Raw genomic sequence first — 15,741 nt, forward strand, 5'->3', positions numbered from 1 at the left:
TTTGCTCCCGTGTGTAAGATATGAGCAAACATCACGTCCAGAGAAATGTGAGTAAACCGGTGAGGTAATGTTGTAATTAAATGGTTATTTTCCCAGAGATGAAACGTGCTGGCGATATAATGTGTTTTGAATTAGTAATTTGGTTGCATAAAACATACTTTGAAGTTTCACTAAATTTAGCTGGCAGTGATTAAGCTGGCCTTGACAGTATATGATTTTTTTTACAGCAATAATGAGTCATTGGTCCCTTTCAATTTATTAAGCAAGAAGGCATGTTCCCTTCATGTGGATCAACAAAGGATTAGTTTTGATGAAGAAACGTACAATGGAGTGTTAAGGAGGATATATATCATTATTGCAATTGAAACCGATGTAAAATGTGTTTAAAGCTTGTTCCCGTGGAGACGGGATGCGTACATAGCCAATAACAAAGAAAGTTGGTGCAAACCCCACCCGCCTATGCCTGAAAAAAAAACAGGTGAACAAAGTCGCAAGTATGATGCAGGTATGGGTGGAACCACCGGAGATGACTTAAAAGTTTTTTTTATACATTCCTAAGAAATAAAAGCTCTGCGAGTTTAAAGCAGAATTACCTGTTAGTCCATGGAACAGATTTGCAAAAGATATGCAACTACAACAACAACAAAAATACCAGTGAACAAAATATTTATGACAGAACATATTCTATTTAGCCTGTTTCTAATGAATTATAATCTTACAATTTCTTTAAAACGAATAAACTAAATCAGGCCTATACATTATATCCCCAGGGTTCATAAACGGATGGACATTAGCCTATATATTGATTTAAAATATAGTTAACATTCATCAACAATAGTTTATTGAAGGTGATTCCCTGGAGGTTACCTGTGCTTTTGGGTGTGTTGAAGTTTTGGGTTAAAGTGGGCGGGTCGCATAACCACTGTTCACTGACAGCGCCAATTGTCGTAATTCCATTTGAGAGGACGTCAAAAAAGATATCGCTTTTAAAAAACTACTAAGAAACACGTTTTCTTAAAGTCCACACATTTAAGTAGACTGGCAGTGGATTTCTGGGGAAAAGTGGACAGAAGTTGTCAAAAAGAAAAAGGGTTTTGTGTGTGTGAAGAATATCGCAGTAAGTCGATGGTTCGGTGCGTCTGTACGAGTGACGATGTGAAACACAACAGGATGTCTAGACAACTTGATCCGTCTTCAAGGTATGTGTGTAATTAAAAAAATCAATATATTGTGAAGGAAATAACAGTAACTTCATTCATTCATTATGTTTATTTTCCATAAATTGTAGCTATGTGCTGCTTAGAAGGTATCTGAGAGTGCCTGACTACATGCTTTTTATCTGAGATCTCGGTTTTGTAGTTTTAAGAGAGTTGTGTTTTAGGGACTTTCCCATATTATATACATGACTTTCTGTAAAAATAACCATATACTATAATAATGATTAAATCATCACTCTGATTTAATGATAAACATATTAGTCATAAATAACAAATATTAAACCTGTTTAGGCTCTCTCGCTCTTGCTCTCTAAGTTTGTTTCATTAAACACTTTTGTAAAAAGGAAGAAAGAGGTGCCAAATCCTTCGCCATTACCTAGTGTGTCTTCTTTGTTACTAGGTTAGCCATTCATTACACTTTTTTCTTTTAATGTCTAATCATTGATAAGGCGTGTGTTTTAAATAAGATCACCTACGTTCTTTAGACGTGCTGCACAACCCCATTTGCTGCAAAAACCAGCCTACGATGGTCTTACTAGCTGGTGTTCTGTTCATATTTTGAGCACTAAAGACCAGCAAAAACACAAATGAGACTAGCAAGCCATTTTAATGGATTTGTTGCAAAAAGCTTTCCGACAGAGGCAGAGGATTAAGCAATGTTTGACAATGTTGTGTTATCAATTTGTCCATAAACTGCCGCATTTCTAAAATTTCTTAATAACCAAATAAAAGTAATTGGAAACGTTGTAAATGCAATTGTGTCCCCGCCTTTTGCATGGGAGTCACAACATGGCAAGCACATATAGGCCTATGTCCATTTTCTATCTGTTTAATTTCCTCTGATGTGTTTTTGAAGGATGACAACCAAATCCAAATGGAGCTTTGGGCTCTGGAGATCTCTGGATTTTGTATTTGCTCTGCTCTTGCTCCTGCAGTGCTTTTCAGGTGAGTTCTGCCATACTTTTTGTAGAAGACACACCGATCATTATATTGTGCTACTTCTTCATGTTTGCTCGCCTGTTCTTCTGAATGTGTAGATTATAACGATAAAAAACGATGTAGTAACATTAAATAATGGCTACTGTAATCTTTAATGTTTTCTTTAAAATGTGTGCAAATACAGCAGGGTCCAAAAGTGTAAGACAACTATGCTTGTACCATGTTTTAATTCAATACAAAGTCTAGAATTTTCTGTTTACTTCTAAATGTAAATGAGATGAAACCCAGATTCCCATACTTTTGGATCCTACTATTAATTAATAAAGTTATTTTTCATTTTTAGGCCCTTTTTTAGATCTTTGTTATAGTTACAGTATATGCATATTGTTGCTCTCCTTCCAAAATCTTGGATGTCCAAATTCGCTGTTTTTCAGAAAATGGAGACAACACATACTTTTAAAATGATTAAATACTGTGTTGTCAGGCACTTTTTATTCTCTTTATTAGGTAGATATTTGCAAAATCCAGTGTCAGATAATGATTTAGGGCAAAAAAGGTTTCAGAAGGAAAGCAGAGATATGTGTGGGAATGAACTGCAATATTGTTCAATGTACCTTTAGTGGGAGTGAATGTGAGTCATACAAAAAATGGTCTGCAGTTACCTTGAAACACAATAACCGACTATACAAATATACCCCAGACAACCTGCTCGACATGTTCTAGTCTGGCACAAAACAAAAGCCAATTTTCTAGTTACGGACAAATCGCTTAACTGGGCAGACCGCATTACACAAAGACAGATACAGAGCATGAAAAGACTGCGTTTGGAAAAGACGAACAAGAAAGGGTAAAAGGACGTAAAAGAGAATAATGGAGTGAATAGAGATTAAAAATGTTATGTGAAAAAAATTGTTATGCAGTTTTGGAAACAATTATTTAGCTAATTTACAAACCGCTTTTTTGAGCTAACACAACATATACACAAAAAACTCAATATGTACATATGTACAGTTCATAAATATTATGTTTTGAAATGATTCATGCTAAATTTGATTTAGTTATTTGTTAATGTCGTCATGGGCGTATGCTACGTCAACAGCAGCAACAACGACAACAACAACAATAACATCAGCAGCAGGAGCAACAACATCAGCAGCAGATAGAACAACACATACAACAAACACTTCAGCAGCAACAGCTGTCACAGCAGCTACAGTAACAACTACAGAAACAAAGGGAACAGCAACAACAGCAGCAAGAACAACAACAACAGAAACGGACACAACTGCAAAGAACACAAGATCAGCAACAATAACAACAGCACAAAATGCCGCAACAACACAAAATGCAATGTCAGCAGCAACAACAGCAGAAAATGTCACAACAACACAAAATGCAATGTCAGCAACAACAACAGCAGAAAATGTCACAACAACACAAAATGCCGCAACAACAGCGACACCAGCAATAGCTACAATCACAGTAAACACCACAATCTTGAATACATCTATAAACATATCATTAAGACAACGGTTCTGTAGGCTATCATGTTATCAGACACCATATTAAAATATTTTTTTTATCATCTTCAGCCTGAAATGACAACAGCATTACCGACTAGTAAGGCTTATGAACTCAACATTTGCTCTCTTTTTTATACCAAACAACCACTTATCATATTAGTTTGAATGTTTTTAATATAAAATTCAATAGTTCATTTTTTGTTTCAGCGCCCATGCCCTGTAGCTTTGAGCTAAGCTGTAATCAAAGTAAGTATACAACAAATATTATGCCCTTTTTCTGTAAAATGAATAGAATACGGTGCTTAATTGACTCTGTTTACCGTTTATAGCATTTTACTGGATGGCTATATCTGTACACGGTCTATTTCCAAATGCAAATCAGAATCAAGTTGTCGAAGCATGGGTAAGTTCAGAAACACTAAGAAAATATATGCTCCGAATTTTTTTTTTTTTTTTCTGTATCTGCTTTTGGTACAAAGTTGTATTGGTAATAATATGACAGTTGAAGGTGTGCAATTGTTCAATTTTTTATTTTTTTGTTTAATATGCAGAGACAACTATAAACAGGCAATTTAATTTACATTTTACTTTAAAGTCTAAATATGGCATTTCCAAAACATTGTTAGCTTGTTTGAACATCCTGAACTGTTTTGTTAATTTGTTCAACTAATTTCGTGCACTTGAAAAGTATGCTCATTTATACAGTTCGGTTGATGCTATGGTGCCAAGATGCAATTTAGCTGTAAAGATAAATTATGTAATTATATAAATTGAGAAATCAGTTTTATGTATACAGTATATTAGTAAATCATCTGCAATGTGCTTTTTCAGTTTAAGCCAGTGTTTCAAAACAACCTGAGTGAATGTGTCGATGCAACTGTATCTAAATCCAGCTCCAGAAGCACAAGGTACAATATTTTGTATGGAAAACCACACCTTTTTATGAAAATGTAAAAATACAGTGGACATGCCATCTTGTCTTGTCAAAATATGTCCTAATATCAGTCAAAATGTAAAAGATTGGAGTACTTTGAGGCATGTCATTTGATATGTAATTTTTTTTACAAACTAAGTAAGGATAATCCACGGCTAGCCGTGCATTAAAGGATTTTAATGCACGACGTGGAGGCGAAGAACCACCCGACTGCTTATACCATGGTTATTTGCCAAGTTAAAGCTTTTATTCATGTTTACAGTGTCATTTTAGATCAAACAGGTGAAAATGAGGGTTATTTTGTCAGTTAATTTGAAATGTAATCAAACTGACTGGAGCTACCCGTGCGTTCAAGGCTTTTAATGCACACCTTCCAGCCAATCAGAATCCAGTATTCAAACAGACCATGGTATAATTTAATTTATTCTCAAGATTAACTCTAAAGAACGTCATGAATGATTTATTAATGATGAATTTGATCATGATCAAATAAATTATTTTGATGGAACATTAAAAGTAGACTACATCTCAGGTCTACAATGTTATACAAGCTTTCAGCTGCTTTTTCTTGACATCAATTGTAATCCCACTATCAGTAGAGATAACTTAATCTTTTCTTCTGTGTTCTGCAGTGCTTTGACAATGACACCTGACCCGTTTCTAGTAAGCAAAGACAGTTGTCTTTAAAGCAACACAAACTTGTTTTTCATCAGATTTAATGTAATAAATTAAACATTTGCTTTTTCCATTTATAGGACATGAGAGTGTCATGCGAACCACAACCTGTTGCAACGTCAGTATCAAATGTTGTTCCCTTTGATTTGGAAAACGTTCAGGCAGTGTTGTGTGAAGTTCTTTTACGGTATGCTTATATATAATCATGTTCTCACAGGGAAGCACTGTGTGAAGTACTTTTAAAGTTGAGTAGACCTGTTGATGTATGCTGCATTAAAAATACAGTGATTGAGGCAGGGAACGTAACTATCAATGGCACTTTCATAGGAGGTGTAGAACGAGTGGGTAAGTGAACCCATGTTTTTTCTTGTCTTAATTTTTCTTAAAATGTTGGTAAAGGTTACATTATGGATTTGTTATGCTTTTCTGACAGGTGTGTGTTTGGATAACACAACAAACAACACATCCGGACCATATAATGAATGTAATAACTCAAGCAATTCTGATCATCAGTGTTCAGGAAATTGGACATGGTACATAATGCGGGTGGAAATACTTACAGTAAATAACATATTAGAGACATATGTGAAATCATAAAGGACTTCGAACGTTGACGATTTATAACAGAATTTTTACATACTTGGTGTTCTTTAACTTTTTATGTCAATTGTTGCTTATCTTCGTTTTCTTTTGTAGTGGAAACAATACAGATAACATTCAGAAGAACTGTACTATTATCCCACGTAAGGCTTCATGTGTCCTGTTTAATAAAACTATATACAACTACTATAAGTCAAGCAGATTTTCCTGAAGAATGTTTAAACAAACATCTGTTTGTTAGTTTGCTTTTCAAACAAGTAAATTGAAAATAATTATTAGTTCAGTTATTAGGCCAGTTCAGTTATGTATGCATATAACTTTACAGATTAAGACGTTGTTTGGGATCATTATACTGTTGGTATTTTTATGCAATTCTTTAGAAAATAGACATGCACATATGTGAGATTTACTTTTTACTTTTTCTCCTAAAGCAACGTCAAGCGAAAATTCTTGCAATTGTTCTTCAACCTGCAATAGTTCAGGTAAGACACACCTTTTATGTGTAGCAATACAAATGGTCCAAATATAAATGCACAAATTATAAGGTCAAAGACTAAAATGTTGTAATTTCTGTTTAAGATGCCTATTACAGATTAACTGTGGACAACATGACAATGAACATATCCACATTAGAGTCCTTTGTAAGTACAATGCTTAGAAGTACTACTGTATACAGTATGAATGTGAATGTTACATTTGAATCTAAATTACAGTCGTAGTACTGATGATTCTTACATTTTATTTTTTTTCTGTAGATCGGTCAGTGGTTAAAAAACTCATCGTATCAACTTAACTATCTGGTAAGCTTTATTTAAGTAATGAGAGTAAGATATTTTTGAGCGATGGTGTAGGTCCAGATCTCATTACTGTTTATCATTTTGATTTTTACAGGAGTGTTCAGGGACCATGTATACGTGAGTCTCTTCACAACATCACATGTTAACTGTTTAAGGGATGCTGGGTGAGTAATGTCCCGCTCTTTTCTCTCCAGGCTGCAGCAGAATTGTACTGTTATAGTGAGACAAAACAAAGGACGCGTGTTTGATGTGTGTCCTGTCATCAAATATCACAATGTCTCATTGGCTGTGAACAGAGTGGGTGGGTATAATTCATGCTTTCATTCAAGTACTCTTATATTACGTTACATTCAGTGTGTTTTTGTGATATTATTTTTTAATGGCATGTTTTTTTATTTGTTAATGTTCAGCTATGTGCTCTTGGAGCAGTGATAATCCTTATAAAAGAAACATCACTTGGATTCAACATCCTGTCAGTTTTGAGGACTTTTGTAGAAACAACTCTTTAAACTCTCTTGTTAACTGGTTAGTAGATCTGCCCAAATAGCTTTTGATATGTTTTATTTGCCAATATGTACATTTCAGTTTCTCTTAATATTACTTTGAATTTGTAGCTCAAGCGGATCAAGTGTGGGTGTTCTTCTGAATGACAGCTGTAATTCTAACATCAACGGCACATCTCCTACCCCTTCTTCCACAACCCCCCCATCTTCCATAGGTACGTTACTTTTGAACACGTCGTCTACGGTGCTCACGATTGCGTCAACTTCTAAAAATCAGTTGCATTTTTTTGTATCAACATTGTGATTGATTGATTGTGATATAATTGATTATGACCCAGTCATGTTAATGAGAGATTTGATATCGTTACATTAGTAAACACCTGGGGCCTCATTTATAACCATTGCGTACGCACAAAACATGCCCTGAAAGAGGCGTACGCCACTTCCCACGCAAAAGATGGGATTTATAAAAACAAACTTGATAGAAAAATGTGCGCACCTGCACGCAAACTCTCATTCTGGAGACAAATGGTGAGTTAGTGAAGTTAGGTTGCAGAAAGTAGGCCTAAGTGTGAAAACAATTATAAGCATTAATGCCTCACACACATTTATTTTGACCTCATATCCATTAAAGATCCACATTATCACGAAGATTAAATCTGCAATAATGCATTTTATTTGATGGCGCCTTACAAAACACCCAAGGTCACCTCACAGCCATCAAAGAGAAAAATAAGAACATAACAGAAAAAAGAATATGTACACAGATTACTGCACGGGACAAACCATGTAACAAACACTTAGCATACACAAAGAAATTGCAGTAAGAATTCCATAAAACATGTTATTAAAAGCCTTGGTAAAAAGATACGTCTTAAGACGTGTTTTAAAAGTCTGCAGACAGTTGCTGTTTCGGATATCTAAAGGAATGGAGTTCCATAGGCGGGGCAGCATAGCTAAAAGATCTAGCACCCATGGTAGTTAATCGAATCCGAGGTACCACAAGAGAAAGTGAAGATGAAGATCTGAGAGCACGAGCAGGTGTGTAAACGCAGAGAAGTTCAGTGAGATATTGGGGTGCTAGATGATGTAGTGCCTTGTAAGTGAGTAATAAGATCTTAAAATCAACTCGAAACTTAACTGGAAGCCAGTGCAATTGCTGGAGAACAGGTGAGATATGAGCAATCGAAGGTGTTCTAGGACACGAGCTGCAGAATTATGAACCAACTGGAGCTTAAGTAACAATTTTGAAGGAGCACCAGTGAGAAGAGCATTACAATAGTCTATGCGTGACAATTGTTCATTTATTTTGGCAATGCCCTTTTGTTTTGTATTTTTCAAACCCAGATGCTGGTGAACTGTTAAACATGACTGCAAACGCTTCATCTTTAAACTCCACTCAAGTGGACTCGATCATAACAATGCTGGAGAGGCTTCTCTCCGGGCCAAATGTCAGCGTGGCTCTGGCGAACACTTCTGTGGGGATTGTGAACAACCTGCTCGATGTTCCTGTAGCTGTAATGGCCCCCTTCTCCAAACGGTGAGCAGAAAAGCAGTTAGTTCTTCACAACATTATCTGTGGTCTTATTGCTTTTTGATGTTTGTGTTCTTTTCCCGCATTTTAGACTATAATGATAAGTGTTCACTTTTAGGAAGGTTTATGCGTTATTCAAGACAAACGTCACCTTGTCTGTGTCTTTTTTAGTTATTTAGTTTACATAAATTCATTCTAAATAATGTAAAAACATTCTGTAAAAATATATTGACTAATATCGACTGTAAGGCCATGACAAATATTGAACTCAATGTTTCAGAAGCCAACCTCTGGTATTTGTTTGTGCCTAATAATAAAATGTAGGGTAAAAAAACATGAATTGTTTTTCAGTTTCATATTGTAAATGAAATACACTTAAATGAATATACCCTTCCAAGGGGGCTTCAAGATGACCAATAATTTAAAGTGAAGACAAAATGAGCACTGAAATACATTAAAAAAACAAGGAAGTTATGTCTTATTTGGCCATTTTTATTATACAGTACATAAACATTTTTTTCCAGTTAATGTCAAGCTCTAAAGTATTTTATTTCGTATAAATTTTGAGTTTTTGCAGGGGCTTGGAGTCAAAAACACAAAAAACCCTGATTTACAACAATTAAACACACATTTTCTCTTTTTATGGCTATGACTTGATGCTGAATTACATTATACGAATTTCCCAGACACTGTCATTTATTCTCTAAAATATTAATATCTTCTGCAGTTCTCAAATAACTGAGAAAATGAAAATATTTGCACTGTTAAATCCTTTAATAGTTTTACCTGTCATCTATGGAGGACGAAACCTGCAAAAACTGTAAATAAATAAATGCAGAAATAAATACATAAATATGTGTATAAATACAAATATTGCTGTTAAAATACGTAAACAAATTATTAAATGTTTGAGAAGCTAAACCCAAAGTAACAATTTTCCCTTTTCATTTATTTCTTTATGTAGTTCAGTATGATTTTTTTCCTCAACACAACATGTTAATGAGAGGACGTCGATCATGCATCGGTCTGGCGGGTCTTGCCAGCGCATGCGCATTAACTTCAGGCTAGATGTTGCCAAGAAGCATGAAATGAATTCTAAAGCATTAAATTGTTCTGAATACATGACAGGACGATATAAACAGACAACCCAAGCTTACAACATATACAGACAGGTGACATATGGACGCCAGACACACACAATGACACTCGCATGTCTTATGAGTGGAGCAACCTGTACTACTGTTCTTTTCTGACTACAACAGGATCTAAAGCCATGTCACGCGTAGCTGTTAACTGACCTAATTCGTGTAAACATGCATTTACTCTAAAAAAGCATACACATTCATAATGCGCAGTCAAACCCGCAAGACCCGCCTACTGATGCATGATCAACACCCTCTTATTAGCCTGTTGCGCCAAGGAAAAATAAATAAACGATTAAGAGGAAATGGGTATTATGAGTTTAGCATTTTGTTAAATATTTTTTCATTTCTCCGACCATTTATTTTATTTATTTACATTATTTGTTTATCTCACCAAACATTCAATTATCTGTATACATATTTTAATAGCAATATGTGTATTTATACACATATTTATGTATTTAATTCCGCATTTATTTATTTATTGTTTTTGCAGGTTTCGTCCTCCATAGTCATCAAGATCTGTCATCATTATTCATCATTATGTAAAAAATGCATACAGTAATATATTTTGTTGAAGTATTGACTCTCTGTCCACATCTGGTTACAAGGGCCAATGGAATTGTGGACACTCTGGGTCTTAAACTGGTTGTATCAGGAGAGAGTGAGACATTACTTACTTCATCGCTGGCTCTGGCCGTTAAGAAAGTCAATGGAACCAAGTTTCAGGAGATCTCCTTCTTCATAACCAACCCATCAAACGTGGAGGTAACATCATATTCATCTCACAGACTATAATGAAAGAAAAATACAGATCTGTCATACATTTTTTATATGCACTGCCAAGAAGTAATGATAAATGTTGGTTGAAAATAAGGCTGTGGAGTGTGTGGGTGCAGTTTACAAGATCTGATAATGCTATGTTTGATACAATAGATCCGCAGCGGCTCCAGGCTAAAGAGAGATGTTCGATCCGTCCCTCTGGGCTCAGCCATTCTTCCGGCGTCACTGACACAGAACCTCAGCTCGCAGCAACAGCAGCTCGCATCCAGAGTGCAGTTTAACTTCTACCAAAAGAGCACATTCTTTCAGGTCTGGGCGCTGATACATGCAGATTCATTATTTAGCAATATTAGTTTGATTTGTCTTGAGAAACTGCTCATCTTTTGTGTCATAGAGCTCAATATTTGTTAATGATTGATATGATCACTACACTAGATGTCTATTGCACTTTAGTTAATAATTCCACCCAATTAGACAAATTACAAACATTTATTATTGTATGTATCTCTAATGTTTTAAATGACATGTTTTAAAACTCAGCAGTCGTTGTGTTTCATTTTAGATTTCATTTAGTCATTTTCATTGTTACTTTTTTATATTTCTATGCTTAATATTGTTTTCTGTATTTATATAAACTCTGACCTTTCAGCATGTAATACATAAATATAGCAAAAAAACATCAAATAATAAAATAATATAAAATACATAATAAAGTATATATTTCTTTGTAGGATGAAGAACTTGTTAACCGCAGTCTGATCAGCGGGATTCTGAGTGCCAGTGTGGCTAATCTAACTATCTCTAATCTACAGAAGAAAGTGACGATAACACTGCAGCACACGGAGACTCCGGTTAATATAAATCACTTCTTTGTCGTTAAGAATAAACATTTTACCTTATGTAATATATATATGTATATATGTAATATTGGTCTAACTCGGCACAATTTTCTTTTTTATTTCCCTTCTACAGGGCAACCGTACGGTATCATGTGCATTCTGGAACCTTAGTTTAAATGGTACATTTTATTGTAAAGTTCTTTAACCTTTAACTGGTTTGTATTTTATGCATACGTTCTGACCCCAGATCCCCTGTAACAGGTGATAGAGGCGGTTGGAGTTCTGAAGGCTGCACTAAGGTTAACTCCTCATCATCTCAGGAAGAAACACAATGCAGCTGTAACCACCTCACCAGCTTCGGTATTCTGCTTGTAAGTCGCTTAGCATTTACCTCACCTAATGTATTCATGTTTAATATGACATTTAGTTCTTTGGGTTGTTACCGTATAATTTGAGATGTCTGGGTTAATCTCTCTTAACAGGATTTGTCCAAGCAGCCTATAGATCCGTTGCAGAACACAATCTTGACGTACATAACACATATCGGCTGTGGCATCTCATCTATTTTCCTGTCCATTACCCTGCTCACTTACCTTGCCTTTAGGTATGGATCACTCTGAGTTATTCTGACAACCTTAATGACTTTTCAAAGTATTCTTACCTTTTGTATCTCTTTATAGTAAACTGCGCAACGATATCCCGTCTAAGATCCTTATTCAGCTGTGTTTGGCCCTGCTGATGTTGAACTTGGTGTTCCTGGTAGACGGCTGGCTGGCTCAGTTCTCAGAAGTTAAAGGCCTTTGCACCTCCACTGCTTTCTTTCTGCACTACTTTCTTCTAGCCTCCTTCACATGGATGGCCATGGAGGCGGTCCACATGTATATAGCACTTGTTAAAGTGTTCAACACTTATATCTCTCGCTTTATGCTCAAGATTGGATTTGCCGGGTGGGGTAAGGGTGCTGAGTTACATTTCAGATTTCATCAGCACTTGTTGATGGGAGTTTGTGGAATTGTTTTGTCTGATGAGGTCATCATGCTTTTTTAAAGGAATTCCACTCGTTGTGGTCATAATCGTCATAGCTACAGACCACATACCTACACGCCATAACTACGGGCTTGTTTCATACTCGAAATTTGTGGATGGAACACAAGATGATTTGTGAGTAATAACCACGTTTCCATTTTGGCCAGCAATCACAAACAACCTGCAATTAAGAGAAAGAAACTTTTTTATATACAGTATATTATTATTAATACATATTATTAATACTTTACTCACCCTCTTGTCATTTCAAACCTGTATGACCCTTTTCTTCTGCGGAACACGAAAGAAGATATTTTGAAAAATGTCAGTAACCGAACAACAGCAGTACCCATTGATGTGCATTAGTTTTGTGACCATAAAATAGAAGTGAATGGGTACCGTTGATCGGTTACCAACCTTCTTCAAAATATCTTCTTTTGTGTTCTGCGGAAGAAAGAAAGTCATACAGGATTGAAATGACAAGTGTGAATAAAAGATGACAGAACTTTCATTTTTGGGTGAAAACTATCCTATTCATGTACTGTATGTAAAATGCACTTTTTTACATTTGCTTACCCCCACAGTTGCTGGATCACCAATGACATTGTTTTCTATGTGGCTGTGGTCGCATACTTCTGCATTGTCTTCCTGATAAACTTCACCATGTTTATTGTGGTATTGATCCAGTTGTGTCGCATTAAGAGGCAGAATCCACAAAATGTGCAGAATCGCAGTTCCTGGCAGGAGATTCGCAGTGTAGCAGGACTCACTGTGCTTTTGGGTCTCACCTGGGGCTTCGCTTTCTTTGCTTGGGGTCCCGTTAACCTGCCCTTCATGTACCTGTTCGCAATTTTTAACTCTTTACAAGGTAAGTCTCAGTCTGCACATACACTCTATCAACATCACCAAATCAACATAGGCCATACCCACTTTCTTAATGTGCCTTGATTTTTGTGCACGATATATTCAAATCCTAAGGCATAAAATCTACTTAATCGAAATCACATCACATTATTAACAGGACATAAAGATATTTCTCGTAAGGGTGACTTTTATTCCTAACTACACGATGCTTAATTTCTTTCTTTCTTTCTTTCTTTCTTTCTTTCTTTCTTTCTTTCTTTCTTTCTTTCTTTCTTTCTTTCTTTCTTTCTTTCTTTCTTTCTTTCTTGCTTTCTTTCTTGCTTTCTTTCTTTCTTTCTATGGCAGTCAGGATTGTTGCTATTCAGTCGTGACTATAATTCATTTCACATCCTTTGTTCAATCATTTATATAATCGGGTGTCAGGTCTCAAGCATCCCGTTCTTATGGAATGTTGACACTAGAATGTATCTCATCACAGGATTGTTTATCTTCATCTACCACTGCGCCTTGAAAGAAAATGTCAGACGACAATGGAGAACATACCTGTGTTGTGGAAAAATGAGGCTACCAGAGAACTCAGGTACGAAGCCTTTTGAGGTTCATGCAGATGTGTGTTTTTGAGATTAACACCACTTTGTTTTATTTGGCACGCCAGAATGGAGTCTTACAGCAACTCAGAAGAATAAAAAAGTTTCCAAGAAAAGACCTTCATCAGCTCATTCCAATAATTCTAGATTATCTTTCCTGAATAATGACAGCACCGCCTCTGATTTGCCCATGGGGATTAGTGAGTATTACCTGTTTAACTGGCTTCACTTCACGGCATTGTGTTTTGACTACATACTCTGTATGTTTATTAGCTGAAATTCCCAGCAGATTATGTTAACTAACAGTACATTTGCCATCTCCACTTTCACATCTCTGTCAGACACTTTCAGCTAGATAAGGAAAATACAAAAAAGTATTTTTACTTAAGTACATTTAAGAACATTTTTTAAATATCTGTATTTTATGTACTTCACTACAGCATATATCATACTTTTTACTCCACTACATTTTAATAATAAATGTTTTTTTACCTTTTAATACTGAAGTACATAAAATGGTCTTAAGTACTATATTAAAGGTAAAAAAATTATGAAATGTAGTGGAGTAAAACTAATAATATACGGTATGCTTCATAAGCTAGTGCAGTATTTTTTCCCAAAGTAAAAACGCTTTCATAAAGTACAGATACTTGAAAAGTATACTATACATCTCTGACAGCTGTAATACAATTTTGTTAAAAAATATTAAAACATATATTACGCATTATATTGTTTATAGAATAGCATTATTCATCCAGAATAAAATACAGGAATGTTTATAAAGAAAGTAAACAGTGCAATTCTGTTGACTTTAAGTATAAAATCAATGATTGTTTTTTATTTAAGCAAGAAATTGATCACTGTTTAAAGTTGCAATCCAACTATTGTCTCTCTATTGCCATCTTTGTTTGAAACATACAATTGCAGGTTACTTCATGTGTTTATCTTTACTGTTTTAAAAACAAATCCAACAGCTCAAATTATAAATCATTATATAAGCTTACTATTGTGAATCTGTGTAAAATAAGGAGACTGTTTTGAATAGGGATTTGCTCAAAAACCTTTTATTTGTTTAAAGCATAAAGGTCTAAGCTTTAATAGAAGTGTACAATTTGCATTGATATGTTTGTATATGTGCACCTCTAGGCAACCCCTATGATGATAGGATAATAACAGCATCAGAAGAGCCCAGCTCAGACGTGGTATTGAACGAGATCAATAACAAACACCGGGGTAAAAAGTCATATTGAATATGATGATCCACAATCGCTCCTGCCAAGTGAATCGGCATGTGTGTGTAACAGTGATAAGACACTGTTATTTCCCTTGTATTTTAACTTTATAAAGTATTGTGTGTTGTAATGTATTTAACAAAAGAGGTTTATATTTTAACTTCAAATGAAGCACTTTAATCAATGAAATGTAAAAAACTACAAATAACCAGAAAACCTATGATTCAGAGACAACTTTCTTTTGTAAACAGTAACCACTGGCTTACTGTGTATGAAATGAAACGATTTTCTTATATGCTGTTGGTCAATGATATGATTGTTTTATGAAAGTAGCTATGAGGCTGGAATACTCAAAATACTCTAATCAAATATGTTGTAATGTTATTTTATTTTTGTATATTTATAACTTTAATTATGAGTATAACGAATAAAAAAATGGAAAATGTTTGTAAAGAGTGTCTGAACAATAAACATGATTTATTTTTCTGATATATGATTTTATAGAAACTAACAAACACATGCACAGGGATTCATGCACACACACAA

At 35.0% G+C, this 15,741-nt stretch overlaps 1 protein-coding gene across 1 annotated transcript; it reads left to right on the forward strand.

Moving 5' to 3' along the window:
• Positions 1–921: 921 nt before the first annotated feature.
• On the forward strand, positions 922–15,652 carry LOC130545945 (adhesion G-protein coupled receptor G2). Its single transcript, XM_057320880.1, has 32 exons — positions 922–1,199; positions 2,074–2,162; positions 3,256–3,638; positions 3,749–3,776; positions 3,887–3,925; positions 4,009–4,082; positions 4,511–4,587; positions 5,246–5,276; positions 5,369–5,406; positions 5,506–5,633; positions 5,722–5,821; positions 5,985–6,031; positions 6,320–6,370; positions 6,468–6,529; positions 6,644–6,688; positions 6,780–6,802; positions 6,880–6,986; positions 7,096–7,210; positions 7,300–7,403; positions 8,536–8,728; positions 10,476–10,632; positions 10,801–10,956; positions 11,379–11,498; positions 11,620–11,665; positions 11,748–11,857; positions 11,969–12,090; positions 12,167–12,438; positions 12,536–12,647; positions 13,097–13,380; positions 13,855–13,956; positions 14,032–14,163; positions 15,110–15,652. Exons 1-32 carry the CDS (start codon positions 1,126–1,128, stop codon positions 15,211–15,213), a joined length of 3,525 nt encoding a protein of 1,174 aa, XP_057176863.1. The 5' UTR covers positions 922–1,125; the 3' UTR covers positions 15,214–15,652.
• Positions 15,653–15,741: the final 89 nt, after the last annotated feature.

This window comes from Triplophysa rosa, linkage group LG22, assembly GCF_024868665.1.
Source record: "Triplophysa rosa linkage group LG22, Trosa_1v2, whole genome shotgun sequence".
Classification (NCBI taxonomy): Eukaryota; Metazoa; Chordata; class Actinopteri; order Cypriniformes; family Nemacheilidae; genus Triplophysa; species Triplophysa rosa.

Bases quoted from the DNA above. Each gene is read 5' to 3' on its own strand.
- LOC130545945 (XM_057320880.1), top strand. From the start codon at position 1,126: ATGGTTCGGTGCGTCTGTACGAGTGACGATGTGAAACACAACAGGATG. The intron at 7,211-7,299 runs GTTAGTAGATCT...TTGAATTTGTAG, and splicing joins TTAAACTCTCTTGTTAACTG to CTCAAGCGGATCAAGTGTGG. The intron at 11,666-11,747 runs GTACATTTTATT...CCCCTGTAACAG, and splicing joins CTGGAACCTTAGTTTAAATG to GTGATAGAGGCGGTTGGAGT.